General features: G+C 34.0%; 5 protein-coding genes across 8 annotated transcripts; 1 reads left to right on the top strand and 4 right to left on the bottom strand.

Annotated features, from left to right (window-relative positions):
* Positions 1 to 1,555: 1,555 nt before the first annotated feature.
* On the bottom strand, positions 1,556 to 4,484 carry LOC104744765 (subtilisin-like protease SBT1.7). Its single transcript, XM_010465869.3, has one exon. It carries the CDS (start codon positions 4,048 to 4,050, stop codon positions 1,774 to 1,776), a length of 2,277 nt encoding a protein of 758 aa, XP_010464171.2. The 5' UTR covers positions 4,051 to 4,484; the 3' UTR covers positions 1,556 to 1,773.
* Positions 4,485 to 7,054: 2,570 nt separating this feature from the next.
* LOC104744755 (protein CONSERVED IN THE GREEN LINEAGE AND DIATOMS 27, chloroplastic) lies at positions 7,055 to 9,270 on the bottom strand. Its single transcript, XM_010465858.3, has 7 exons — positions 8,712 to 9,270; positions 8,454 to 8,606; positions 8,303 to 8,380; positions 8,109 to 8,204; positions 7,758 to 7,793; positions 7,502 to 7,683; positions 7,055 to 7,419 (listed from the first exon to the last, which is right to left on the bottom strand). Exons 1-7 carry the CDS (start codon positions 8,979 to 8,981, stop codon positions 7,254 to 7,256), a joined length of 981 nt encoding a protein of 326 aa, XP_010464160.1. The 5' UTR covers positions 8,982 to 9,270; the 3' UTR covers positions 7,055 to 7,253.
* A 5,148-nt stretch (positions 9,271 to 14,418) lies between these two features.
* LOC104744746 (casein kinase II subunit alpha-1) lies at positions 14,419 to 17,044 on the bottom strand. Its single transcript, XM_087475563.1, has 10 exons — positions 16,620 to 17,044; positions 16,199 to 16,328; positions 15,914 to 16,108; positions 15,668 to 15,825; positions 15,485 to 15,575; positions 15,317 to 15,382; positions 15,156 to 15,238; positions 14,973 to 15,036; positions 14,825 to 14,893; positions 14,419 to 14,715 (listed from the first exon to the last, which is right to left on the bottom strand). Exons 1-10 carry the CDS (start codon positions 16,949 to 16,951, stop codon positions 14,656 to 14,658), a joined length of 1,248 nt encoding a protein of 415 aa, XP_087331689.1. The 5' UTR covers positions 16,952 to 17,044; the 3' UTR covers positions 14,419 to 14,655.
* A 164-nt stretch (positions 17,045 to 17,208) lies between these two features.
* LOC104744736 (BTB/POZ domain-containing protein SR1IP1) lies at positions 17,209 to 21,152 on the top strand. 2 transcript variants are annotated; one of them, XM_087475561.1, is made up of 5 exons: positions 17,209 to 17,828; positions 18,766 to 18,835; positions 18,938 to 19,552; positions 19,643 to 20,170; positions 20,422 to 21,152. In XM_087475561.1, the coding sequence occupies exons 3-5, from the start codon at positions 18,977 to 18,979 to the stop codon at positions 20,962 to 20,964; spliced, it is 1,647 nt and encodes a 548-aa protein (XP_087331687.1). In that variant the 5' UTR covers positions 17,209 to 17,828; positions 18,766 to 18,835; positions 18,938 to 18,976; the 3' UTR covers positions 20,965 to 21,152. The 2 variants fall into 2 exon arrangements, with proteins under 2 accessions (XP_087331687.1, XP_010464139.2); XM_010465837.3 differs by lacking the exon at positions 17,209 to 17,828 and adding an exon at positions 18,136 to 18,652.
* A 516-nt stretch (positions 21,153 to 21,668) lies between these two features.
* LOC104744715 (uncharacterized) lies at positions 21,669 to 23,374 on the bottom strand. Of its 3 annotated transcripts, none has more exons than XM_010465818.3 (3): positions 23,203 to 23,374; positions 22,495 to 22,668; positions 21,669 to 22,398 (listed from the first exon to the last, which is right to left on the bottom strand). In XM_010465818.3, the coding sequence occupies exons 2-3, from the start codon at positions 22,573 to 22,575 to the stop codon at positions 21,931 to 21,933; spliced, it is 549 nt and encodes a 182-aa protein (XP_010464120.1). In that variant the 5' UTR covers positions 22,576 to 22,668; positions 23,203 to 23,374; the 3' UTR covers positions 21,669 to 21,930. The 3 variants fall into 3 exon arrangements, with proteins under 3 accessions (XP_010464120.1, XP_010464128.1, XP_087348954.1); XM_010465826.3 differs by lacking the exon at positions 23,203 to 23,374 and adding an exon at positions 22,828 to 23,029; XM_087492828.1 differs by lacking the exon at positions 23,203 to 23,374 and having other exon boundaries at positions 22,495 to 22,715.
* Positions 23,375 to 25,196: the final 1,822 nt, after the last annotated feature.

The following is a 25,196-nucleotide window of genomic DNA, read 5'->3' as shown; positions in this document are numbered from 1 at the left end:
TTCCTAATTATGAGCGTTTAGTTTTGTTTCTATATTTGTATGGATAATAAATTATGCATCATTTTCTCTATCTTTATAAAAGAGAAGAGACAGAAAGTTATGCGGGGAAATAGTTATAAGATCATTCTAATTGGAATTTAGCTAGAAATTAGGAGTTTTTGAATTCTTCTTCACACGCGTATTATTGGTCTACGATTGTTTCCCTAAGTTGTAGAAGCATTAAGACTTTGACTACAACAATAATTACTAACGAATAAATCAAATGAAAAGGAGTCTTTGCATATTCAAAGTATAAGTTGTAGATATTTCATGTGTCAAATTAATTCTAGAAGGATTTAAGCTAATAATAGTCGTGAAAAAAGAAGAGGAAAAAAAAACTTTACACCTATAGTCAAGACAATGTTTTCTTATATATACGATAAAAAAGGGAGAATGGATTTGAAATCATATGATACGTCTTGGTCGAATTGTATAATTCATAAAAGTAGTTTTTGACTTAAAGCACTATATAGAAAAGAAGAAAAAACATAAATAGTTGAAACTTGCGGTGTGCAAATCACAACAATATGTGTTTGTCAACTTTTGATTTATTTAGATGATGGCCACTATTGTTCATTGCTTGTGACTCATGCGTGGCTTTGTTCCATTGTTTTGTTTTTGTATGATTAAAGGGCCGCAAGAAACGACGTATTATATTGTCGTTTATACTTTTTCTTTACGTTTTTAATTCATATTTTTTCAAATCTTAATAAGTGATCATATTCCTATCACTTCCTGTGAATCTGCATTGGAACGTAAAGGATATAGTAGGATACCTTTAACACACTTTTGGTTTTGTTTTTTGTTACTTTTGGTTTGGTGTCTAATTTTCTAAAATATATTGAAAATACCGAACTTTCCATATACACATTGTACGTGTTTAAACGAATGCCCATATGTATGTACTGTGTATTTAATTTTCGCATGTGGATATCGTTAATCGTGTAATGCCTAATATTTGGCTTCAAAATCTTAAAAATGTTTAGAATCATGCAACGTGAACCAACATTGGCCACGGAAGGCATGATACGAAATAGACTTGTGGAGTGTGTAGCCACTTACTTATCAGATAATGCATTTACTAAACGACACACGAATACAGGAAACAACGACTCCACCACAAACGCTTGGGAATAATAAGGTTTTCATTCAAACCAATAATGGGCCAAACATTTTAAAGCCCATTCAGTTACACCGTCCTAATTAAGCCCATTCAGTAATACCGTCCTCATAAACCCATTAATTCACCGACGCCGAAGCCTAATCATGTTTTGTTTTCTGTTTGATGGGTAACAAAAAAGAGGTTTTCTCACCGACAAATCTAATCATTGATAATCAATGCATATGCCTATGGAGGCTGTGGTATCAATTTCATAATTTCAGAAACTCTAATTAAGAAGTAGTATCTCTCAGTAGATACATTTGGCTAAAGTCTAATCAACAGAAAAATTACCTAATGACATGATGGTAAATGGTGAATTATCAATTATCAAATATTCTTGACTTTTGTTGGTCATTTCTTTTTCCAGCTACCGTCGTGGCCGGAGAATATATTTCTTTTTAAAAATTAGAAAGATAAAAAAAAACAGCGAGACATCCACAAAAACAAACTAAACAAGCCTTAACAAACTGCATGCCGTTTTTTTTTTTGCTAAACAGAGCTTCTTATATAAAACGACATTACAATAAGAGCCCTTTCCATTTTTTTTTTCTCATAATTAAAAAGTTTTACGACTATGTCCAGCTAATCGCCACGGGGCTTCCAACCACGTGTTTCCCATCTGACCATTCAATACTTCCAAAGCTGTTAGATCCAGACGCTTTTGATGAGTCTACAGTAAACGTCACCGTATACGATTTCTTCTCGTTAGCTGCCTTGAAATTCAAAACCGCCGGTTCAACCGAAATCTTGACTGCTGTCGTCTCGGATGTTAATTTAACCGAGTAAGTCCCCGCTCCTCCCACGCTCGTTACAGTGCGCGTGTACTTGTACGCTCCAGCTTCCTCAACGTTAACGGCAAACGACGGGTAGTTCAAATCAGCGACGGAGTACGATTTACTCGGATCGCAAGTGTAGTTACGTCTCGAGACACTTCTGATTTGCGACGATGTGTAGTTCAACGCGCAGAGGAAGCCTAAGTAATCCTCAGTCGTTAGATCGTAGATGAGTCCTGGATTAGTGGCGGTTGCTGGTGACACGTGCCCTGCACCGTGTTCGAACGGCGTCGAAGGCTTCCCCGTAGCGATGTCAAGTAAAGGTTTACCGTCTTTGTAGGTTTTGTAAGCGGTGGTCATAAGAGCAGATCTAATCGCCGCGGGACTCCACTCGGGATGCACCGCCTTGAGAAGCGCCGCTAAACCACTCACGTGAGGGCAAGACATTGACGTTCCGGAGATGATGTTGAACTCAACGCGGCGAGAATCGGAAGCGAGTCCGGTTGGTCCAGCAGCTCCGGTCCACGCAGCGAGGATGTTGACTCCGGGAGCGATCAGATCCGGTTTAAGAATATTCGGCGTAATCGAATTAGGTCCTCTCGAGCTAAACGCCGCAACAACCGGTGATGGTTTAACACCGACGACGGTTCCCAAGATTGAAATCGTAGCGGTTGGATGAGGATCGGTAGTTACGTAATGTCGGATAAGATCACCGGCTTTTTCACCAACGGTTGTCGCTGGTAACAAATGAGCATCAGCAACAAGCTCTTCACCATTCGCCGCCGTGTTAGCCAGAATCATCCCAACTCCACCAGCTGCTTTCACCACATCTCCTTTTTGAACTCTAGCATTAATTCCTCTATCACACATCACAATCTTCCCTTTAACTTTCTCCGGAATCAAAGTTCCGGTCATACATAGATTACCATTAGTAGCATTACTAGCATTCCCAGCGTAAATAAACGGAAGCAATTTATCAGGTAGAGCTTCTCCTTTAAACAATGAGACTCCGGTGAAGTTTTTCCCGTTACCGAGAATCGCAAGCGCCGGGAAATCACGATCTAAAGTACCAGCACCAACAGTTGTAATCCATGGAGCTACGTTTGATAAACTAAAGCTACTAGGACCAGCATTACCAGCTGAGCAAGATACTAAGATTCCTCTTTCCATGGCGGCGAAAGCTCCGATGGCAACACCGTCTCTATAATACTCAGAGGTACCACCACCCAGAGACATAGACAGAACGTTGACATTATCTGCGATGGCTTTATCGATTGCAGCTAAGATATCTGAGCTGAAACAACCGCCGAGCCAACAGACTTTGTAAACGGCGACACGAGCGTGTGGAGCCATACCACGAGCTGTTCCTGAAGCGTAACCTAATAAGCTAGCTCCTTCGACGACGGATCCAGCGGCGGTTGATGAGGTGTGAGTTCCGTGTCCGTCGTCGTCTCTAGGAGATCTAGATTCTTTAGATTCGTCGATTGGTCCCATGGTTGATTCGTAGCCGCGAGCGAAGAATCTAGCTCCGATTAGTTTACGGTTACAGTGAGAAGCGGTGAAGTTGGTTCCGGTCTCGCATCCGCCTTTCCAGGTCGACGGAACCGGACCGAATCCTTCGTCGGAGTAGCTTTTACTCTCCGGCCAAACTCCGGTATCGAGAACACCAACGACGACGTCGGTAGATGCGCCGGTTTGAGGGAACAGATCTGCGTTGTGATCATCGAGGCCGAGGAAGAGAGGAGTACGAGTGGTGTGAAGCTCGTAACGGTGCTCAGGTAAAACAGAGAGAACACCAGGTTGAGCCATGAGGGAGTCGGCTTCGTCTTGAGTGAGACGAGTGGCGAATCCATGAATGGCGTTCTCGTAGGTGTAGAGGAGCTCGGCGGAGTCGGAGATAGATCTGAGAGATGAATCGTACCAGTTTGAGTGGAGGTCGAAGGAGGACGGCATCTGAGATTGAGCCATGTGAACGATGTAAGTTCCTTGTTCGCTGGATGAGGAGGACACGTGGCGTAATCCTAGACAGAGGATGAGAAAGAAAGCAGTGGTGGAGGAAGAGAGGAACGACGACATGATTGAGATGGTGTGTGTTGTGTGTGTCTCTCTCTCTGAATCGAAGAAGAAGAAGATGAGAGAGGGGTTTAAATACAGTGGTAGAAGAAGAGAGAAGATGAAAATGATGCGTACCAAGTGTTGTGTCCACTCTTCTTCTTTTTGACAGTGATGACTATTCTTTGTTTTTTTTTTTTTTTTTTAATATACTCTTTTGTGTTCACATAAGTGGTACTTATGTTCATATACGGATACGGTATTGTTATTCGTATATTATTGTCTCGAGAGGCTCATTGCTTTATCGTCTCGAGATACTGATTATTCTTTTTTTATTAGTTATCGAATTTTTTTTGCTGTGATTTGTTTGTATAAAGATGGTAGTATTATTATGTAGGTTCGATAGAATCACGATGACATGTGGTTCAGAATACCATTATGATGTTGGTTTGACGTTTGAAACCCATTATGAATAGTCGACTATATACGGTATAGCCTTTTTAAAAAATCGTCGTATTTATTACTCCAATAGATTGGTATTTTGTACTGTATTTGTTTGTCCTCTCTTGTCCAAGGTAACTATCTTTAATCATGCTTTTTTTTTTCTTATCTTCAAGTCATTTTTGAGTTAATAGGAGTATGTTTTTTTTTTTTTTTTTTTTTTTTTTTTTAAATAGGAGTATGTTGTTATGTTGGTTTCCACGTACGTACGGTTTGTATTAATGCGTTACGAAATGGAGATAATCGACCATGTAACAAGGAGTTGGGAATGACTTGGTGAAGTGCCTCATGACTCACCAAGGCATGATTACGTAAATGCGAACTTTGTAGGTCTACTAACCAATAAAACCAAAACAATTCATCTCTTTTGTGCGTTTATAATTCCTAAAATTTATTACAGATAAAGATAATAGTTATGAAAGTATACGATATGGATCGAATGACCCACTCAAAAAAAGTAAAAAAAAAAAGTCTCGTTTTTGGTTTTAATGTTGAGCTTTCATATCAACAAAAGTAGTTACAACCTACTAATATACCCAATATCAGTGGGTACATTATATTCCGGTTGAAGTAAAATATACTATTATATACTCCATATTGAGGTGAAACGTAATATGTTTTTGTTTTGAAGAAAAGATAACATAGGATTCACTGATTGAGCCATGCAAAATTCATTAAACGTAATTTATTTTGGTATTAAAGAGATACAAATATAACCGAAGATGGAAGTGAGAACACACATAATACTAAGATTTGGATCTAAGCACAGCTTTTTTGGATTACGGCCCACGTGTCATAACATGCCATTCCTCCAGATGACCAGATCTCTCTTCCCATCCTTTACTTTCCTCTAAAAGAAATCGAACCAGATCTCTCTCTCTCTCTTATCTCTGCAAACTCCAAAGTCCAAACTCCTCCAAACCATCCACAACCGTTCGTTATATTCAAAGAAGAGATCTGACATTTTATTCTTCTCAGTTTCCCATTCCAAAAAAAGATGTGCAGAAGAAGCTCGATGTTACGTTACACACTAGGATTATGAAACTTTTCCTCTAAACGACATTCATATTAATTACATGGGAACTACCCTACTGCAGAAACAAGAGAACAACAGTATACGTTTTCAGAGTAAATCCAAAACATTTGTAGTAACTTCCCTATATTTCGCGATTAGTTGACTGAGGTTCAATCATTCATTGGTTCAATTATGACAGTTAGGACAGCTGAGTCGCAACAAGTAGATATTAATTCGCGACATGTGACCTTAACCTAAACTAATTAATTACTAGTATTATACTTTTATTCAAATCCTTTGAATATCAACTAAACTATACACTAATCTTTTTTTTTTCCCAACGACCACATCATACGAATTTCCTGCCTAATACAGCTTACACTAATTATTTAATTTGATAACATCTGCAGAAACAAGAAATATAATAAACCGACGAGTTGTTTAACGTCCGGTGTTGTACGGTACGGTAAGTGTCGATTCCGGTTAACAACGGTATAATAAGATACCCCTACAAATTCGATGTATACATCCATACATAGAAGTCTGAGTCAACATTTTTGTCTTACCTCGAATTACGTTTTTTTATGCAAGAATCTAGGTTCTCGTGATTCTCTTCTGTTTGTATGTATGTACACAGTACACAACACTATCAAAATTTGCATGTCCGCATTATACATCAAAAGATGTCTTAATGTACACACTTTAATTTTGTTTCTTAGTAACATCTATGTACACACTTTATTTTAAAGTAGTGTTTTATGTAAATTACCTTTACATACAAGTCTATGTGACGGTCCCCGTGGCGTCCATAAGTCCATTAAATGCTTCAACTATTTCTTACTCAGCAAGTTGTCGTCGTCGGAATTTTAATGGTTAACATTAATGTCGTGATTGTGCAGGTTTCACCCGTTACATTTTCGTTCACTTACCATCGTCAATTTTATACTTTTATGCCACACATGAAGAGAAAAACACTATAGATTACATTAATGTTTGACTCACGCAACGCAATAACGTCCACTGATATTACGTATGAGAATGTGTAGAACAAACTTATTTCCGTATAACATATTAACATGAATTAACGTGTCTTTCTTTACATCAGACCTAACATAGTTAGTTAACCTTACAGTCCATTACAGAGTGATACGTTTTCTTATAGTTTTGTTCATAAACGAAAAGAATACAAATAAGATAAAGAGTAACAACAGCAGAAGCTGGCAGGTTGGTCCATTTTATTGGACTCTTACTGATAATGTCACGATAACGAGTATTTGACTATTTGTTTTTTTCTTCTTTGAAATTTAAAGTATACTATATCTGAGTTAATTTAATTGGACCACACTTTTTCTTGTTTTGGAAATTGAACTGTGTGCCTACCAAAAATTTTATTCTTGGAACATCTTTTCCTTTTCTTTTGAAGTTTTTAATTATTTAACAACTCACGCAACCTATCAAAAGAGTAATAACTCTTCTGCTTTTTGCCTTTCAACTGTTAAAGTTAATGGGCCGTTTATGGGAGACCTAACATCATTAATATGGGCCTTTAGAAGGCATTGACATGACCATGTGGTACAACGAACCGACGAATGCATAATAATCTGTATGGATAAACTATTTGGTGATGATGAGGCTTTAAGGCTTATTAAAGCCATTTTAGTCAAAACTTACGTAGAGCTTGTGTGTTGTGTTGTTTATTCTATTTTGACAACTATTTATTAACGAGATCTTCCCATTTGCAGTATTGACCACCGGCTAATGCACGGTAGTAACGGTCTCTGCAATAGACAGGTCTTCCATCAGCAGCCTCAGCCGCCGCTGCTGCCAGATCATCGTCGGTCACAACATCTACAGGTAACCGAAGCAACTGTTCTTTCCTGCGATTTTGTATTGCCTAAAGAGGTGAGTTTGCTATTTCTTATAATAAGCCATAAATTTCTTTGATCAGTCTCTCCTTACCTCATACTGAACTTATTGTTAGTTCTTGAAATGGAGACTTCTGGTTGGTTTTCTTTGGCTCCCAGGGTGGTTTTAAAGAAATCCTCGACTGGTGTTGCGAATACGAATAGTACGAATGCTGACACGAGTAAAGCTCCTGTTCCGACTAATGTTTGTTTCAGCATCTTGATTACTGGTTTCACCTGAAAATCACAAACTCTGCTGATTTTTGTTTTTGCAACATTGACTAAGAAACATTGTTTGTGTATTGTGTTACCTTGTAAGAGCCTAACAACCTGTCGCGAGCCAACACCTGAGAACACAAATTCAAAGTCACAGTGATTCATCAGTTGCGTAGTTCTTAAATTATGCAGGTAGTGTTAATCTCATATACATATGCATAGAGTTGGCAGTGCATAGATCCATCTACAAGCTTTTGCCAATGTTTTGGAATAGATTTTGCTTTGACACTTAATACTAACTACTGAGGAATATCCACAAAAAAAACTAATTTATGGAGAACTATAAAAATCAGAGGTTTTCAAATTAAGCTACAACAAAACTATTACAACTATGCCAAAATGTAGATTAGTAGAAAAAGAAAGGACTTTAAGTAGCTACTACTAACCTCTGGTGGTTTGACCCACATTTGTCCATCATACCACCCACTCTCTTCATACGGTATAACTGCTGAAAGTAGTCTATCTCCAACGTAGCTCCATCCCTAAGAAATATACCCAAAAGTCATAAACAAATCAAACCAATCAAGCTTTCACAAGTAAAATACTTCTTTGAAAAGAAGAAGCAGAGCAAGTTCAATACCAGGTAAATTCTCAAGACAATCAATGAAACCAGGAATAACGTTCCAGTCCCAGCAGCTAGAGCAAATCTTAAAGGCTCCTGCAACATAAAAGAATATATAATATAATCTGTATGTACTAAAACAAGGCAGGCTCTGTTTCAAAAAGCTCACTCTGGAAGGATTAAAGCTAGCAGCTGCAATAGGAACTCCAAGAACAGTGAAAGTGACCAACCAAAGACCACCGAGACGAATAAAGAACTCTCTTGGACCCAATTCTCCCCATGAATATAACATTCCTTCCTTTAATGACGAATACTCATTCACCTACACACACCAAAACACACAGGTATTAAATTTTACACACTCAAAATCTCATCATTACTTTAGAATCAGACAAAACAAAAAAAAACAAAAAAGTGATTTACTTACGGGTCTTTGGTCTGAAGGAACTTCAATCTCGGAACTGGGATCCCAGCTTTGTCCAGAGAAACTCATACTTCCACCTCCATTATTACCTTTGTCTTCCACTGCTTTCACTGTAACACTTAGAAGAAGCTGCTGCTTCTTGCCATCGTCGCCGATTCCGCCATATTTGACGATTGAAGAAGAATCATAGTAACTCCCGAGCTTACTACTGTTGCTACAGACTCGGTGGGGTTTCTTGGGAATCAGAGGGTAACTAGCGATTAACCTGAGCATTGTGCTCTCTATCTGATTCTCTATTCCTGAGAGAGTACGAGTACCGTTGTTTGATTGAAGATTAAAGGTAAGTGGAGCAGAGCACCTGAACCACCGCAAATAACACAGAGCCAGAAATAATAATTAATCAGTTTTTTAGTTTCAGTTTCTTCTGAGACTTGTGGCGTCTCCCTCTCGCCACGTGGCACATGCTCCCTTGCACGCATCCTCTCGTGTTTCCACGTGACGTGCCTCTACCTCTTTCTCAGTGCTCTAATAATTATCTGGGCCACTCAGGCCCAATTTACTTAAGCGTCTTCTAAAACAAGGACCCCAAAACCTCATATTGCAAAAACGTATATTATCATATCATACTTTTGATTTGAGTGTCTTTGTTGTAGATGTATTTTCTTTTTAATAATCATATATATAAAAAATAGAGTTTCAATCTCTCCTTATTGGTCCACTTAGCAATGCAATTTTAACAAAAAAAATTATATTAAAACACAAATTTAAAACAATTAATTTTCACATTTAACTCACATAATATAAAACTGAAATCTTTATAGCTTCTCCCTATAAATTATGCATTAACTTTATTTCTCCACTAAGTTGTATTAATCAATTGTATTAAAATAAAACAATAAACTAGAATTGTAACTCTCATTTTTCTAAATGTAATTTTTCATCATTTCTCTTCCTATAAATACTCATTATCTTATTCTCTTAGTCTATCACTCTTTCATTCTCTCATCTTCTTCCACTACTCTCAAATCTTTTTTTTGTTTTGTTTTGTTTTGTTTTGTTTTGTTTTGTATTTTTTTTTGTTATTGTTGTTGTATGGGTTATCAAAAATCAAATCAAATATCACTGTAAAAGCTTAGTTTTAGAGTTTGTATGATATGTAATGCAATTTTATTTATTTTAATCTTTTAAAATGTTTATCTCCATTTTCTATTTTATATTAATATCTTATAAGTCATTATTTTCATACTTCCTTACAATATTCACCACACAATAAGATCATAAAGTTGAAATGATCCATATGTAATTATCTATTATGTCTCTGGTTATCTCACATATTCATGTATCATTTTAAATAATTTATAAAGATCAATATAATATTTAAAGATCAATATAATTATCCATTTATCCATTTATAAAGACTATATTGTTTTGTGATCCAATTGTTAAATCTGCAGAGATCAATATAATATTTTTTTTTTTTTATGATTTGAGGTTTTTGAAAACGAAAAGAACATAATTAAACAATTGGTTTTTTGTGTCTTTAATCAAAATAAAAATTATCTAAAAAACAAAACATATTCAACTGGAACTTAAATATAAAAATAAAATATAATTTTTAAAATATCATTTCACTAAATTCTCTAAAGATGAAACCATTAGTATAAAATCTAGCACTATAAATTAAATTGATGAGTGAAAACTAAAAAAAATATAAGTTATCCTTGGGATTTTAAAAATTATTGAGATTGAAGAATTCATATAATTTTATAAGAAAACTAATTTAGTTTGTCACTTAAAAAGTAATATTTTTTATTTTGAAATATTATGTGTAAATGTTGAGTTTATATCAACAAACAACTAAATCATGTGAATTTTGATTTAGCCACTTGGTATTCCTTTTATTTTAGGTTATAAAAAATTAAAATATTTATTTATAATTAAAGACATGTAACTCCATTTAACTCAAATGTAACTCCTATCCAATAATTGTACATTAATTCATTCCTCCTACTAACTTATTATCTTTCAAGAGAAATTATTTTTGGTTAAATTTTAATATTTTTTATTTATTTTGGTTGGCTAAACTTATATTCATATTTTGGTTGGCTAAATTAATATATTTCTCATGTAAAATTATTGTTTATAATATATTTCTCATTTCAAAGTTTAAAGCAATATATTATATATATAAAAGTAAGGTTTTGGTCTCTCCTTATTGGTTGATTTTCATTTAATGTTTTTTAATTTTTTTAAATTTTTTTATTTGCTTTCTAATTGCTTTAAACAATATTTAAGATCCAATAAACACAATATATTTAACTCACACATTAAAATAAAATTATAACTGAAAATAAAATAAATTATGCATTAATCATATTCTACCACTCAATTCTATTCAAACACAATAAATTACTATTGTAACTCCATAGTTCTAAATGTAACTTCCATCATTTCTTATCATATAAATAAGCATTCTCTCAATCTATCATTCTCTCATATTGACATTCTTTTACTATCTCATTTTCACATTCTCTCATTCTCTTCTACAATACCTCAAATCATTTTTCGTTTTGTTTTTTGTTATTTTTGATTTCTTATTTTTGTTGTATGGGTTGTAAAAAAAAAATGAAATATCATTGTAAATTTTCAATGCTAAATTTTAATTTTAGAGACTACATGATATATATTTTACATTGTTTTTATTTTAAAAGATTTATCTCTTTTATCTAATTTGGATTATTATCTTATAAGTAATCATTCTCTCTTCCTCTCCCACTAATATCAAATGTTGTTATATCTCATATGTGTTGTAAGAGTTTGATTCTATATTTTAATTTAGAAAGTATTGTATATATATAGATATTACATTGTTCTATTTTTTAAAGATTCATCTCCATTATCTAATTTGGATTACCATCTTATAGTAAACATTCTCTCCTCCTCTCCTACCAATATCAAATGTTGTTATATCTCATATGTGTTGTAACTTGTAAGAGTTTGATTCTATATTTTAATGTAGAAAGTATTATATATATTTAACATTGTTTTCAATTTTTATTTTATTTATATAAAAAAATATTTCTTTTATATTTCTTGCCTTTCTAATCTATTCATATTTATTTTTTAAATTTGCATAGTTAAATTTAAATTCACATATGTTGGTTTTAACAAAACAATCAACTTTATTTGAGAATTAGATGTTCCTATTCATTTTTAAACGATCAATGTGTAACATATAAGCATTTTGTCTTGCAATCACAAGTTCCATTTCCATTGCTTAACTCTATGGTTAAACTATAATATTTGTTGTTCTATTTGTAGAAATAACAACATACTTATTTAATTTATTTAAAAGAGCAGATGATTAAACGAAATAAACATTTCTCCAAATTTTATAATTCAATCAGTGAGTGTACTTATTACTTTGAAAAACTTTTACATTGAAGTTCATAAAATCATATAAGAAAACTAAAATACTATATCACTTCAAATTTGGAAGGAAACACTTGGTATTCCTTTTTAAAAAAGTCAAGACACATATAAGAATTTATTAATATTTAACTTACTTTAAAGACATTAAAGGTCATTTAACTCAAAAATAACTTCTATCCAATAATTTCATACATTACTCCCACAAATAAAAATATATATATATATATATGTCCCACAAATAAAAATATTTATATATATATGTTAAAGATTGTATTTAAATATTACATAATTTTTTAGTTAGCTAAATTTATAGTCACATATATACAATATATATACATAAGAATTTATATTACTTATTAACACCATAATTCGACCCATTATTTGCTTAACTCAATATTGGTTTCAAAGCCAACTAAAGAAAAACAGAAACGATCTTATTGATATTAGACCAAAACATGGGCATAAAAACATAATCACTTACATGGAAGATATTTTTAAAAAATAACTTATTATTGCAACATCAACGTATGAAGGGTGTACATAAGCAGTTAATTAGAAAATCTATAATAAAATAAACTAGGTTCGGACCCGCACGTACGTGCAGAGTTATTTTTGCATAATCTTAAAAAAAATATAATTGTCAAGCGATTAAACCCGTCTAATATGTATGATTGCAACATTTATTTTTTTTTGATCCGAAAAAACTCATTCCTCGTAATTCATATGATTAAATAGTATGTCCGCATATGTTCTGCTTGAATTTTTGTTTCCAAAATTCTCGTCCCATATTTTTTCATATATGAATATATCTACACAAAATTCTCATAACCTGATTATTATGGAACTAATTTGAATGATTTCCTAAAATATAATAAATCTGTTGTTGAATCTTTTTTTCTTCTTAATATGTAAATTGGGTCAGTTTGGCAACATGGATATTTGATATGATTTTTTTAACCCGTAAGTGTATTCCTCAATTTATATTACAAATTTCCTTCAATTATTGAATGAATTATTCCTTAGTTACTAATGACAATTTATTGTAAATAATATAGTAATAAAAGGGCAAATAATAAAATGGGATATAAAGTATTTTATATAGGAGATAACAGAAGGTATTTTATTAAGGAGAATTCTATTATTTTGGATATTTTTAGTTTTTTTAAGTTATATATGTGTCTGTAATTGACGGAGAAATAAAATTACAAAATTGTTTCGTGAGGGGAAGACTATAATTAGTCATTAGATCCATTATATAATCGGTCTTAGTTACAGTATTATATCATTGGATTTAATAAATTTTAATTGGTCATTAAATCCCTATATATCTCAGCTATTGGTATAATATTATTACTTGTTTTCATTTTTAAATGGGCTTCTTTTCCGAAATCTACATCACAGAGCATATGGATTTCTTGTATTTTATTTATAAATTCTGGCTGATTTACTTATATATTACTTGTCAATTATTTTTTATTTGTAGTTTCATAAGAGTGAGCTTCAGTCATAGCACATTTTCGATTGTCTTGTTGAAATTCTTCCCGGATTGAAGTGTGTTATGTTCGATTCTTCATCAACACTGCAAAATTTCATAGCAAACAACGCTTCTCCCTCTTATGTTTTATTTTATATTACTAATTTTCCTTTTATCTGTTTGATGCCATTAAAAAACTTCCCGATTTATACCTCTTTTTCTCTCATTTTTATACAGATTGCTCTCAAGTTAAAGATATCTATATCACATCAAAATTAATAGCATGAAACAAAAGAGGTATAAAGAGGTTGTCATTGTTTTGGCCAATAAATACAATGGCACAAATATGTAATTAATTAGAAAATTTGAGGAGACTTTGCTAAATGGTGCTCTGAGCTCTGTAATGCTGACACCTCAGTTTTTTCACCAAAATGTTCCTCTTTTAATATATAAAGGATGTATTGGAAACAATATCAGTCAATGATAAGATTGGATCCTCAAAAGCAAAAAACAACATCTTCATAATTCATAAAAAGTAAACGCCACAATTATACATATCTGAACGAAATGATATAAACATATATAATTCATAAAAAGTAAACGCCACAATTATACACATCTGAACGAAATGATATAAACATATAGTGTATTAATAAAAATGACGGCAATACCCGTATATGCCTAATTAAAACGAACTAATACAAAAAAGAAAACAAAAAAGACCAAAAAAAACAAGAAAATGCCAACTACACCACAACCCACGCGTGGAGAAGCACCTAGTTCATAAGTATGTGAGTGTTCCGGTTAAGTTTTAATCTTCTTTGATTTTTTTTTTTTTTTTTTTTTTGATATAAATGTACGACCAGTTTACATACTTAAATAACAACATACAATCCGTAAAAAAAAATATTTAAAATATAAGACGATTCAGATACTTCAGGACAAATTGTAGAAGAAACATCACCTTGATATAGTAATACTTGAAGAAAAGATGAACATCATCTTCATCACCAGAAAGTTTTACAGACATATCTCTGAGTTTCATTGATTTCTCATTCTGCTGGTTTCTGCTGCCCTAACTTGGGCGAAGTAAGCGTGTCCCTGTCATCAAATCAACAAAGTGTATTATTATTATTATTAATTCACCTCTAACATGTGATTAAAAAACAAAACGCGGCTTCTTCTTTGTTCTCTGAAGCATAATACGTACCATGGCTTCTTTTGCAGTTAATCTGTCTTGATGATCATACCGGAGCAGCTTGTCGAGGAAATCAATCGCCTGCACAGTTTAAGACCATAACACGTTAAAACCCAACTAAACCATTTTCTATACAAAGGAATCAAGAAAATGAGTAAACCTCGGGTGAGATTAAATGCTGATTGTCTGCGTTGATGAATTTGGACCAAGGTTTCCTGCTATGCCTGTGTGTTGTGTTCCACAATGAACAAAAAAATACAATTCTTAGCTTTTAGCTCATTACATGGAAATTATAAGCTCAGAGATTACAAAATAACCATTATAATTCTTAAGTAGCACGTACCGTCCAACTTGTGCTTCGAGTTGTGGCTCAAGCTCTAACTGATACTTGTTCAGATAAGCGTTCAATTCATCGGTCCCAAGTACCTGTGAATGAGAAGGAGGATTCATGAGGATAATGGAAAAGGGAGGAAGATCTGCTACATGCTAATACTGAGATAATACCTTGGCGATTTTCACTAGTTGATCCTGATTGTCATGGCCATAGAAGAAAGGTTCCTTACGGAATATCTAACAGAACGAATGAAGATTAATTAGGTAATAAATCAGATCACCAAAATAACTATATTGAGGAAAAATGAACGTCTTCCAAATGTTACATCATGCACTTACCATCCCAGCAAACATACAACCAAGGCTCCACATATCCAATGAATAATCATAGTCTTGTAAGTCCACGAGAAGTTCAGGTCCCTTAAAGTATCTGATACACATTAGGAGAGATAAAACATCACAGTGAAGCTTTGGCTACCGCTAGATAGTGAGATAAAGGGTATAAAAGAAAACCATACATACCTTGAGGCAACACGGACATTATACTCTTTTCCAGGGTGGTAAAACTCAGCGAGACCCCAATCTATAAGACGAAGCTTACGCAGCTCATGGTCAATCATAACATTGTGAGGCTTGACATCTCTGTGCATTATTCCTTGTGAATGGCAGAAGTCCAGTGCCTACAACAAGTAGTCGAATAAAATGTAAGTATGTAATCAAATACAACACTTATAAAAATTATAATCTAAACTGATAACACATGTTTACCTTCAACAGCTCGTATATATAGTAACGAATGTCGTAGTCAGTCAAAGTAGGATACAGAACTTTGAAGTCTGTACTGTTAACATATTCAAATATAAGGCTAGGAGTTTTTGAATGTTGATCTCTAACAACATCAAACAGCTTGACAATATTTGGTCCACCGCATAGGTTCTGGAGTATTTTAATCTCTCTTCTTATCTACAGAAGAAAAAGATCAATAGAAAACTCAAGAAACAACCTCAATTACACAAACTAATCAAATCCAAAACACTGTAAAAAAAAAGTCACCTTTTTTTTCTTAACAGGTTTGAGGATTTTGATTACGCACTTCTCCTTGCTGTTCACATTAACACCTTCGAAGACTTCACTATATTTTCCACGCCCGACCTTCCTTACTACCTCATAATCATCTTGCTCCCTGAGAGAGCAAAGAACAAAATCAAAACTTTAACTAAAACATCATTGCAATAGCAGAATAAAATGCAAGCTATACTAAACTAAAAACCAAATTCATCTTTTAATAGATAAAAGCAAAAGTTTCTTCATTAGATTAGCTTAATCTAGAAGCAAATCCAAAGCGAACTGAACATCAAATTCACTAAAAAAAACCCTAGAAAAGTCCTTTACAAATACCAATTCAGCTGATCACAACATGAAAACACAAAACCAGTATCCGTGACGGCTAATTCTAGGGTTTTAAAAATCTTACCCCCATTGAACAATGAGCGACTCGTAATCCCAATAATCCTTGGGTCGAATCACGTTAACGTCGGTGTAAACACGAGCTTTCGACATCACCCGCGTCTGGTTAAAATCAGAGATCTCGACGAGAGAATCTGGATCGATTCGATCGATCGGAGTACTACCGGAAACGTCCGAGAGAGATTTCGCTGAGGGGGTGAAGAGAGACGAGCGTAAGATAGGAGAGTGCGCCAACGGCGCACGTAAGGTTAAGACGGCGCACACTAACAAGAGACGTCGTAGAGGAGATTCGAAGAAGAGGAAGAAGGAGAAGAAGAAGAAGAATAGCGTATTTATCATTCACTACGCTCTTCCGCACCTGATTCTGATTTCCTATTTTCTTTTGCGTAGTTTTTGTATAATTGCGCCAATTAAATTTACCGAAAAGGCCTTACATACTGGGCTTTATGGCCCATTATACTTGGTCCACCCGCTCATACTCAATGTTAGGATTTTGCGTAGTTTTTGAAATTGCGCTAATTAAATTTACCAAAAAGGCCTGATATACTGGGCTTTATGGCCCAATTTACTTAGTCCACTCGCTCATACTCAATGTTAGGGTTTTCAAATTGGGGAAATTTTGGATTCTCGATTTTGTGAAAAGTTTCTGGATTTCGGAATTTGCGAGATTTGGATCGGTGGGTATATGTTAATTTAAAGATTGCTAATTCTCGAGAAAGTTTGCAATAATAGGCAAGAAAAAGTTCGAGACAAGATAAAGGTGGAAGCTTTTGTATTTGTGTCGTCCCCACGATTCATCTGTGCAAGATTAAGAATTGAAGGAGCTGCGACAAAGCCATTTAAAGATTGAGCAGAATCCTATCACTATCATTATCAATGAGTTTTTTTTTCCGACAGCTAAGTTGTCGTAGTCGTAGATACGCCCGAAGATTACGCTATACTGTATATGGTTGTTTTTAAGAAGTTGAGGCAGGCAGGGTTCTTGATTAGAAATTAGGCATTTTGAGACATCTCGATGGCATGTGGATGGATGAAGACAGTTCAATGTATAGTGTGGGAGTCTACAAGGTGTTAACATCAGATTACTTTTTCTTGAATTTGGATGATTTCAATGTTGAGGAGGACTCAAGATTATCTTTACTCATTCGGAAGAGTTAAGACCTGAGGCAAATAATGGAGGAAGTGAAACTGACCAAAGCCATGAAAACAACTAGAGGTAAAAAAAACTCAGACTCTTATGTACCATTATTCTCTGTTTTTATTACCATCAACTATTTGGAAATTTTGAATTTTTCGTTGAGGACGTTTTATATTATTCAGCGACACCATTTATTGCAAGATTGAGTTGAGTCTCAATCAAAATGTTGAGGCATATAGTGACTTCAATTATCAGAAAAAAAAGAGGAAGAATTTAAAGATGATATGACTCTTTGTAGGGACAAATATCCTATCTCATTCATGTTCGGTCACAAAACCAAGATTCGGTAGCTTGCTTACTTATACTCGTACCCTCTCGTCTCATTACCATAAACCAATATATACCTACCATTATATATTGTATATGTAGATATATACATTTGTGGAGAGGAATCAATACTCATTGTTTTGCTCTCTTTTGGAATTATTTGTTTTGGTCTGAAAGATGTGTGTCTGATCCACTTGGACTCTTCTAAAAAATTTTAAACCAATCCATTACCACATACACTCCCTCCTTAGACAGACGCTCTATCTTGTACTCTCCATGAGAATTACATAATTACCCTTCATTCCTCTCGGTAGTTTGTGGTTTTCTTTGTTTTGGGGAATTTTGGGTTCTCTGTTTGGTCACAATTAATAGAGGAAAAGTGGGGAAGAAGCTCTTTTGCTTGATCTTATTCTCTCTTTTAGTACGTTACGGCACGTCTTCTTCATGAGTTGGACTTGAAATAGTGTTCCATGGTGAATTTCTTGAGTGAGAAGTTTCTACCACCTAAGTGTTCGTAATATGTCAGCAAAGAAGAAAGATCTTTTGTCCTCAGCCATGAAGAGAACCAGTGAATGGTTTCTCATTCTCTTCTTAAATAATATTTAGTTTCTCAATCTTTCGAGCTATGGAACCTTCTTTTCTTTGTGATAAAACATAACAATCTACTCTTGTTTTTGCATCGTTTCAGGATTTCTTCTCAGGAAGTCTCTAGTGATGTCACCGTTCATGTTGGAGAAGCTTCGTTTTCACTGCACAAGGTAGTTTCTAGATCTATATTTACCGATCAATCTCTATGATGTAAAACCAATGACATGTTCCCATTCTTGCCGATTCATTATTCTCTCATCTGAATCTTGCAGTTTCCACTCTTGTCAAAATGTGGGTTTATCAAGAAACTTATGTCGGAATCAAACAAAGATTCAGATTCCTCCGTTATAAAAATCCTGGATATCCCCGGAGGCTCTGAAGCATTCGAGCTAGCGGCTAAGTTCTGCTATGGCATTAACTTCGATATGAGCACAGAGAACATTGCCATGCTGCGATGTGCAGCAGAGTATCTAGAGATGACAGAGGAACACTCTGTGGAAAATCTCGTCGTAAGAGCTGAAGCTTACTTGAACGAAGTAGCTCTCAAGAGCTTATCCAGTTCAATCACAGTCTTGCATAAATCAGAGGAATTGTTGCCCACTGCTGAAAGAGTGAAACTTGTGAGCCGTTGCATTGATGCGATTGCTTATATGACCTGTCAAGAGAGCCACTTTTGTAGTCCTTCTTCAAGTAATAGCGGTAACAATGAGGTTGTGGTTCAGCAACAGAGCAAACAGCCTGTGGTTGATTGGTGGGCGGAAGACTTAACGGTTCTTAGGATTGATTCGTTTCAACGTGTACTGATTGCAATGATGGCTAGAGGGTTTAAGCAGTATGGACTTGGTCCAGTGCTTATGCTCTATGCTCAGAAATCTCTTCGAGGGTTGGTGAGTTTCCTACAAACACAGATACCATTTTGGTTCTGTTGAGTCTCCTCTTTTGTTGAAGTTGTTTTTTCCTTTTCTTTGCAAATGCAGGAGATTTTCGGGAAAGGAATGAAGAAGATTGAACCAAAACAAGAACACGAGAAAAGAGTGATTCTTGAAACAATCGTAAGCCTTCTTCCTCGAGAGAAAAATGCAATGTCCGTTAGCTTTCTCTCGATGCTTCTACGTGCAGCGATATACCTTGAAACAACGGTTGCTTGTAGACTTGACTTGGAAAAGAGAATGGGATTACAATTAGGACAAGCAGTGCTCGACGATCTCTTGATTCCTTCTTATTCATTCACTGGAGATCACTCTTTGTTTGATACAGACACTGTTCAACGCATTCTCATGAATTATCTCGAGTTTGAAGTTGAAGGAGTCCGCTTAAGCAATAATGGTGTTGATCTTGCTGGTGATATGGAACGTGTTGGTAAATTGTTGGAGAATTATATGGCTGAAATTGCTTCGGATAGAAATGTGAGCTTGCAGAAGTTCATCGGTTTAGCTGAACTTATTCCTGAACAGTCCAGGGTTACTGAAGATGGCATGTATCGAGCCGTCGACATCTACCTTAAGGTAATATAGTAAGCTAGTAAATATTTACATTTGCAATATATTGATCATGTACTGGATCCGTTTTGATGAGTACAAAAACTGGTAAATGTCTGACATTTGCATAGAGTGGTCCTGAAACTGATAGATACTTGACATTTTCATATAATTATGACAACAAATTTCCTTTTTGCCATAACTCAAGACTAAAGAGCTAAAACCTCACTTAAAATCATAAGAGATCTCTGGTGAACAACTATGTTTTTTTCTTGCAGGCGCACCCGAATATGAGTGATGTAGAGAGGAAGAAAGTGTGCAGCCTAATGGATTGTCAAAAACTATCGCGAGAAGCCTGCGCGCATGCAGCTCAGAATGATCGTCTTCCCGTTCAGACTATTGTTCAAGTCCTTTACTACGAACAACAACGTCTACGAGGAGAAGTCACTAACGACTCAGATTCTCCAGCCCCACCTCCACCAGCAGCAGCTGTTCTTCCTCCTAAACTCAGCTCCTACAACGACGAACTCTCCAAGCTTAAACGCGAAAACCAGGACTTGAAGCTGGAACTTCTGAAAATGAAAATGAAGCTTAAAGAGTTTGAGAAAGAGAGTGACAAGAAATCATCTTCATCAACCATCAGCACCAATCCAAATTCACCAATCTCAACTACTTCCATGGATAAGCCTCCATTGCCAAGAAAGTCATTCATAAACTCTGTTTCAAGAAAACTCGGAAAGCTAAACCCTTTTGGCATCACGCCATACAGCGGTAGAGGCAGAACCAAACCACCGAAAGATCGGAGACACTCTATTTCTTGAAAAACCATATAATATACACACATACATATTAGTATATGTTTAATTTTTTTGTTGGGACTTCTAAGTTCTGATTCAAGGATTTATTTATTTTTCTACTTGTCACTTGTCAGCAGTTGATATTTTTGTGTGTGTTTTGATGTTTTTTGTACATAAAGATGGTAATAATTTTTTCAAGAAATATTCTAAAATATCCCGAAAGTAGTTTTGAAAATAAATCACAATTTTGCAAGAAAATAATACAATAATATCATTATGTGAAGGTTAACACACACTGTTTAGATACATACATACAATTATTAATGTATAAACTGTATCTGTGGAACTTATCACTGATGAGTATAATAGATCATAGATTCAGAGAACTTGGGATTCTAAAGCTGATGATGATCAAACAAGATCGTGGGGTCATGTATGAAATAAATTAATACTAATAGCTTTTGCATTTTTAATCTTTTTTGGAGATTAGAAAAAGATCAGAATTAAAACAGGGGAAGTAGGTGATGCTTGAAGCCTGAAGGGAACATGCCAGCAGATAGTGCATGTTCTTGTCCCATAACTAATTCATCATTGGCCCGCCTTTTATAACTTCTCCTCTATTATTATTTCTTTATTCATAATAATTCAATTTTGCTGACCCAAATAAAACTATTTACTTTGTTTCTCCTTTTTATGTGTGTTTTATAGCTAAAGATATAAACTCAAGCTCGAAAAAGAGTAATATATTATCTTCGAAAACAATAATACATTAATTTTAATTTTATTTACAAGAAACCTAAAAAGAAGTAGTAAAGAAAGAAAATTACTGATAAGCATTAAAATAGCAAAAAAAAAAAAAAATCACCTGATAAAAGAGGCATGATAAAACACTCTCATCAGGAAATAAAAATTAAACTACTAAATTTTTTAATTTTTTTTAAGAAGAAAGATGCAAATCAGAATACAGTTAAAAATTAATATAATTAATTATCAGATAACATTCAAGGTCAATGCCTGAAGCCATGGCTGCTTCTGCTTCTGATGTTTCATCATTCTCACTTGCTCTTCAAGATTGTTGTTGTTGTTGTTGTTATTATTACTTGATCCTGTCGAAGAAGAAGAGAAACTGCGGCGACCAGAGTTTAAATTCCCGTCCATCATCATCTCCGGCGAAGAGTTCTTCTTCTTCTTCTTGCTCATCCTCATCAAATCACCATCACCGTAACACGACGGACCAAGCGTTAACTCGATCTCACTCTCATCCATAATCTCTATATTATTATTATTAGTACCACCGGGAAAATTCGCCGGCCGGTCAATCTCATGGTCAACTCTTCTGATGAACGTTCCTAGTCCTGAGTTTGCATTATTATTTCCTTTGGTAGTCAATTTATTATTGATCTCCATGTTCTTCATTAATATCTTCTGGACTTGATATAACCTATGAAGTTCATATACCTGAAAATGTAATCATTCAAGAACTATTTATATTAATCTTAACATGTGCATGACGTATATAATATGAATTGGATCAGAATCTTCTAATTAAATTACCTGTTGCTTGAAAGTTTCTTCGTGTTTAAGCATAGCCATTTTCATGCACTGCTTAGCGTACGGGTTAAGAAGCTTCTCCATGTTTTTGATGTTCCAAGAAATCAGGATTTTATAATATATCTCTAAGTAGATTTGATATGACGAACTTGGAGCTTCTTCGCTTTGTAATATAACCTGTGAAATTTGAAAAGTTGTTAATTAGGGACCAGAAAAAAGAAAAGAAAAAAATTGTTTGTTTGCTAGTACTCGATTTAGATTCTGCAAAATTTTAGCCACTAATGCTATAAATCTAGGCAAACATGCACAAAAATATCTTGATATATCTATACATACAAAATCTCATATTGTACTTTCAAACACCGATTTGGTGGTTCGTGTTCTTTCCCTTAGACGCATGTCAATCTTGTCTTTTCATTAATAAAGATTCTTTTACATTTCCCCATTTCTGAAGGACTTTTGTGGTTTTCACAGTAAGACTTGATGTCAAGTTTGGTGGGAATAATAATAGAGCTATATTGTTCAATCAAAATGAGCCAAACCAATCTCAATACTCACACCAAATTATATATATTTTTGGTGATAAAATTTAATATCCGAAACATAGATATCAATATATATATAGTACAAGCTGATGAAGAAATGACGACGACACGCAAGTAAAATCAAATCAAGAAGATAAAATAAGTAGGAATTATTATTGTTACTAACCTGAAAACAATTAGGTTTAGAAGCTGATTAAATGATGGAAGGAGATGATGATGAAAAAAAATTAAAGAGAGATTTTTTTTTTCCTTTTTGAGAAGAGAATAATGAGCTTAGAGAAGCAGATGATTAAGAGAGCTTAGAGAAGAGATATGGATTGGTGCGTCACATTCTTCCTAGTTATATATACTGCAGATAAACTATTTTAAAAAGAAGTTCACTAATACAGTATATACAATGATTATAAAAGTATGGTTTAAGTAATCATTATTGTTTAAAACTAATTAATTAATCATCTCTTTCACACAATATCACAAAAACCAAAGTGATTGTTGCAAAGCCAAAACCAAACAACACTGTGTCTTCTTTAGCCAATAGCCTTCAAACGTTTCTTCTGAGAAATATGCCATATTCCACCTCTTCAGACAGCTCCAGCAAAGCTTTACTTACAACATCCATATATATATATATATTAATATCTTACATGTATATATATATGTGTAAGTATATATGTCTACATAATCGTGTACATATATACATGCTTGACAGATGAGACAATACTAGATTCAATTTCGGATCCGGCCATCACATATCCACATAATTTAAATTCACCCATATAAATATATATTCCTGGCTTGGGGTTTTATGCTTCATGAATTTTATAATTGGTGGTTGAAGTTATATTTTATATCATCTTTATTTATTAATTTATTATGAATACCAAAACTTTTTTGGAAATTTCTCGTATAGCTTAATATATTTTTTTAGGTAAAAATCCCCGAGAATGTGTGTGTGTATATACATTGTCAAATAAATGTGAATTTAGTGGTTGTTGGAGACTTTATATCTAATATAAACTTTATATAATACTAGTATATAAAAGTATGATTCGATAATAATTATGATTAAGATAATAAAGAGCGACGGGGAACATCTTATATCTTGCTGAGCTTGAATCACATGCAACCCAGACTAACAAATCAACAAAACCAGTTGTCTTAAAAAAAATTATAATTACTGTATTATACAAAGAAGTATGATTAGTGAAAAAAATTGTAGATATTATAAAATAATTAGAACAGACTTTTTAGAGAATAATTTGGTATTTAGGGAGAGAGAGCGAATCAGAATCTGAGAATAGGTGGCATGTCGTGGGTCCGGCCAAGTATGGGGAGAAAGAGATCTTAGCCGTTGGATTTTGTTAAGGATGTCCTTTCGAACTGTTCAAAGGTCTTAAAACTGACCCAACAGGATCTGATCTCCACCGTATCTACAAAACACACACATAATAAAAGTGACCAAATAATTCTTCTGTAAGCAATAATCACATTTTGTTTTTAGTATTGTTTATAATGAAAAAAAGTTTTTCTGATTAAATGTTCCTGGACCGACTTTTCTTTCTGTAATAAAATTCTATTATCTCGTTGAGTTTGCATGTTATGTCAAATTTAAATTAATGCAAGACAAGGCTTTAGAGTTGGCCGTGATTGTGTTAAATTTATCTTCTATATAAAGTCAATTTCTTATGTAATGTGTACCGGGAACAATGTCAAATCCTTTACAACTCACTAATCATAATTATATGTTAACGATAAGGAATGCATGATTTAAAAAATATAAAGTAGCAAAAGTGTTCAAAACCCCATTTTGATATAAGGGTTTAGTGTACGTATTCTACATGATATCATTTTCTTTTCTTTTTTTGTGTAACCTATAGAATATCATTTTCAAAATAGAAAAAATGTATGTTTAAAACTTTCAATCGTAAACTCTTGGATCTCATAATATAAAAGAATATGAGGGATTTAGCTAATTATGCTAACATGCTAAGTTAAAATTAGATAAAATAAGCCTAGCCTACTACTGATTCGATCTAACTCCGTAAGTATATCAATTACTTCGCTATTTACATATATGTACCCATCTGTTGTGTTAGCATAAAACATGTGACAACTAGCTACTAGTTTTATTTCTATAACCAAATAAAGAAAGAAACGTGC

This window comes from Camelina sativa, chromosome 2 (assembly GCF_030686135.1).
Source record: "Camelina sativa cultivar CO46 ecotype springtype chromosome 2, ASM3068613v1".
Classification (NCBI taxonomy): Eukaryota; Viridiplantae; Streptophyta; class Magnoliopsida; order Brassicales; family Brassicaceae; genus Camelina; species Camelina sativa.
Note: the sequence above shows the minus strand (reverse complement) of the source record. Positions and strands in the feature narration are given on the sequence as shown.

Coding starts and splice junctions, on each gene's coding strand:
- LOC104744765 (XM_010465869.3), bottom strand. CDS start 4,050: ATGTCGTCGTTCCTCTCTTCCTCCACCACTGCTTTCTTTCTCATCCTC.
- LOC104744755 (XM_010465858.3), bottom strand. CDS start 8,981: ATGCTCAGGTTAATCGCTAGTTACCCTCTGATTCCCAAGAAACCCCAC. Junction 8,607..8,711: donor TTCCTTCAGACCAAAGACCC/GTAAGTAAATCA, acceptor TGGTGTGTGTAG/GTGAATGAGTATTCGTCATT. Junction 7,684..7,757: donor GGTTGTTAGGCTCTTACAAG/GTAACACAATAC, acceptor TGTGATTTTCAG/GTGAAACCAGTAATCAAGAT.
- LOC104744746 (XM_087475563.1), bottom strand. CDS start 16,951: ATGATAAATACGCTATTCTTCTTCTTCTTCTCCTTCTTCCTCTTCTTC. Junction 16,329..16,619: donor TCGCTCATTGTTCAATGGGG/GTAAGATTTTTA, acceptor TTGCTCTCTCAG/GGAGCAAGATGATTATGAGG. Junction 15,037..15,155: donor CTCGAAGCACAAGTTGGACG/GTACGTGCTACT, acceptor CACAACACACAG/GCATAGCAGGAAACCTTGGT.
- LOC104744736 (XM_010465837.3), top strand. CDS start 18,597: ATGTCAGCAAAGAAGAAAGATCTTTTGTCCTCAGCCATGAAGAGAACC. Junction 18,653..18,765: donor ATGAAGAGAACCAGTGAATG/GTTTCTCATTCT, acceptor GCATCGTTTCAG/GATTTCTTCTCAGGAAGTCT. Junction 20,171..20,421: donor CCGTCGACATCTACCTTAAG/GTAATATAGTAA, acceptor TTTTTCTTGCAG/GCGCACCCGAATATGAGTGA.
- LOC104744715 (XM_010465818.3), bottom strand. CDS start 22,575: ATGGAGAAGCTTCTTAACCCGTACGCTAAGCAGTGCATGAAAATGGCT. Junction 22,399..22,494: donor AAGAAACTTTCAAGCAACAG/GTAATTTAATTA, acceptor TTACATTTTCAG/GTATATGAACTTCATAGGTT.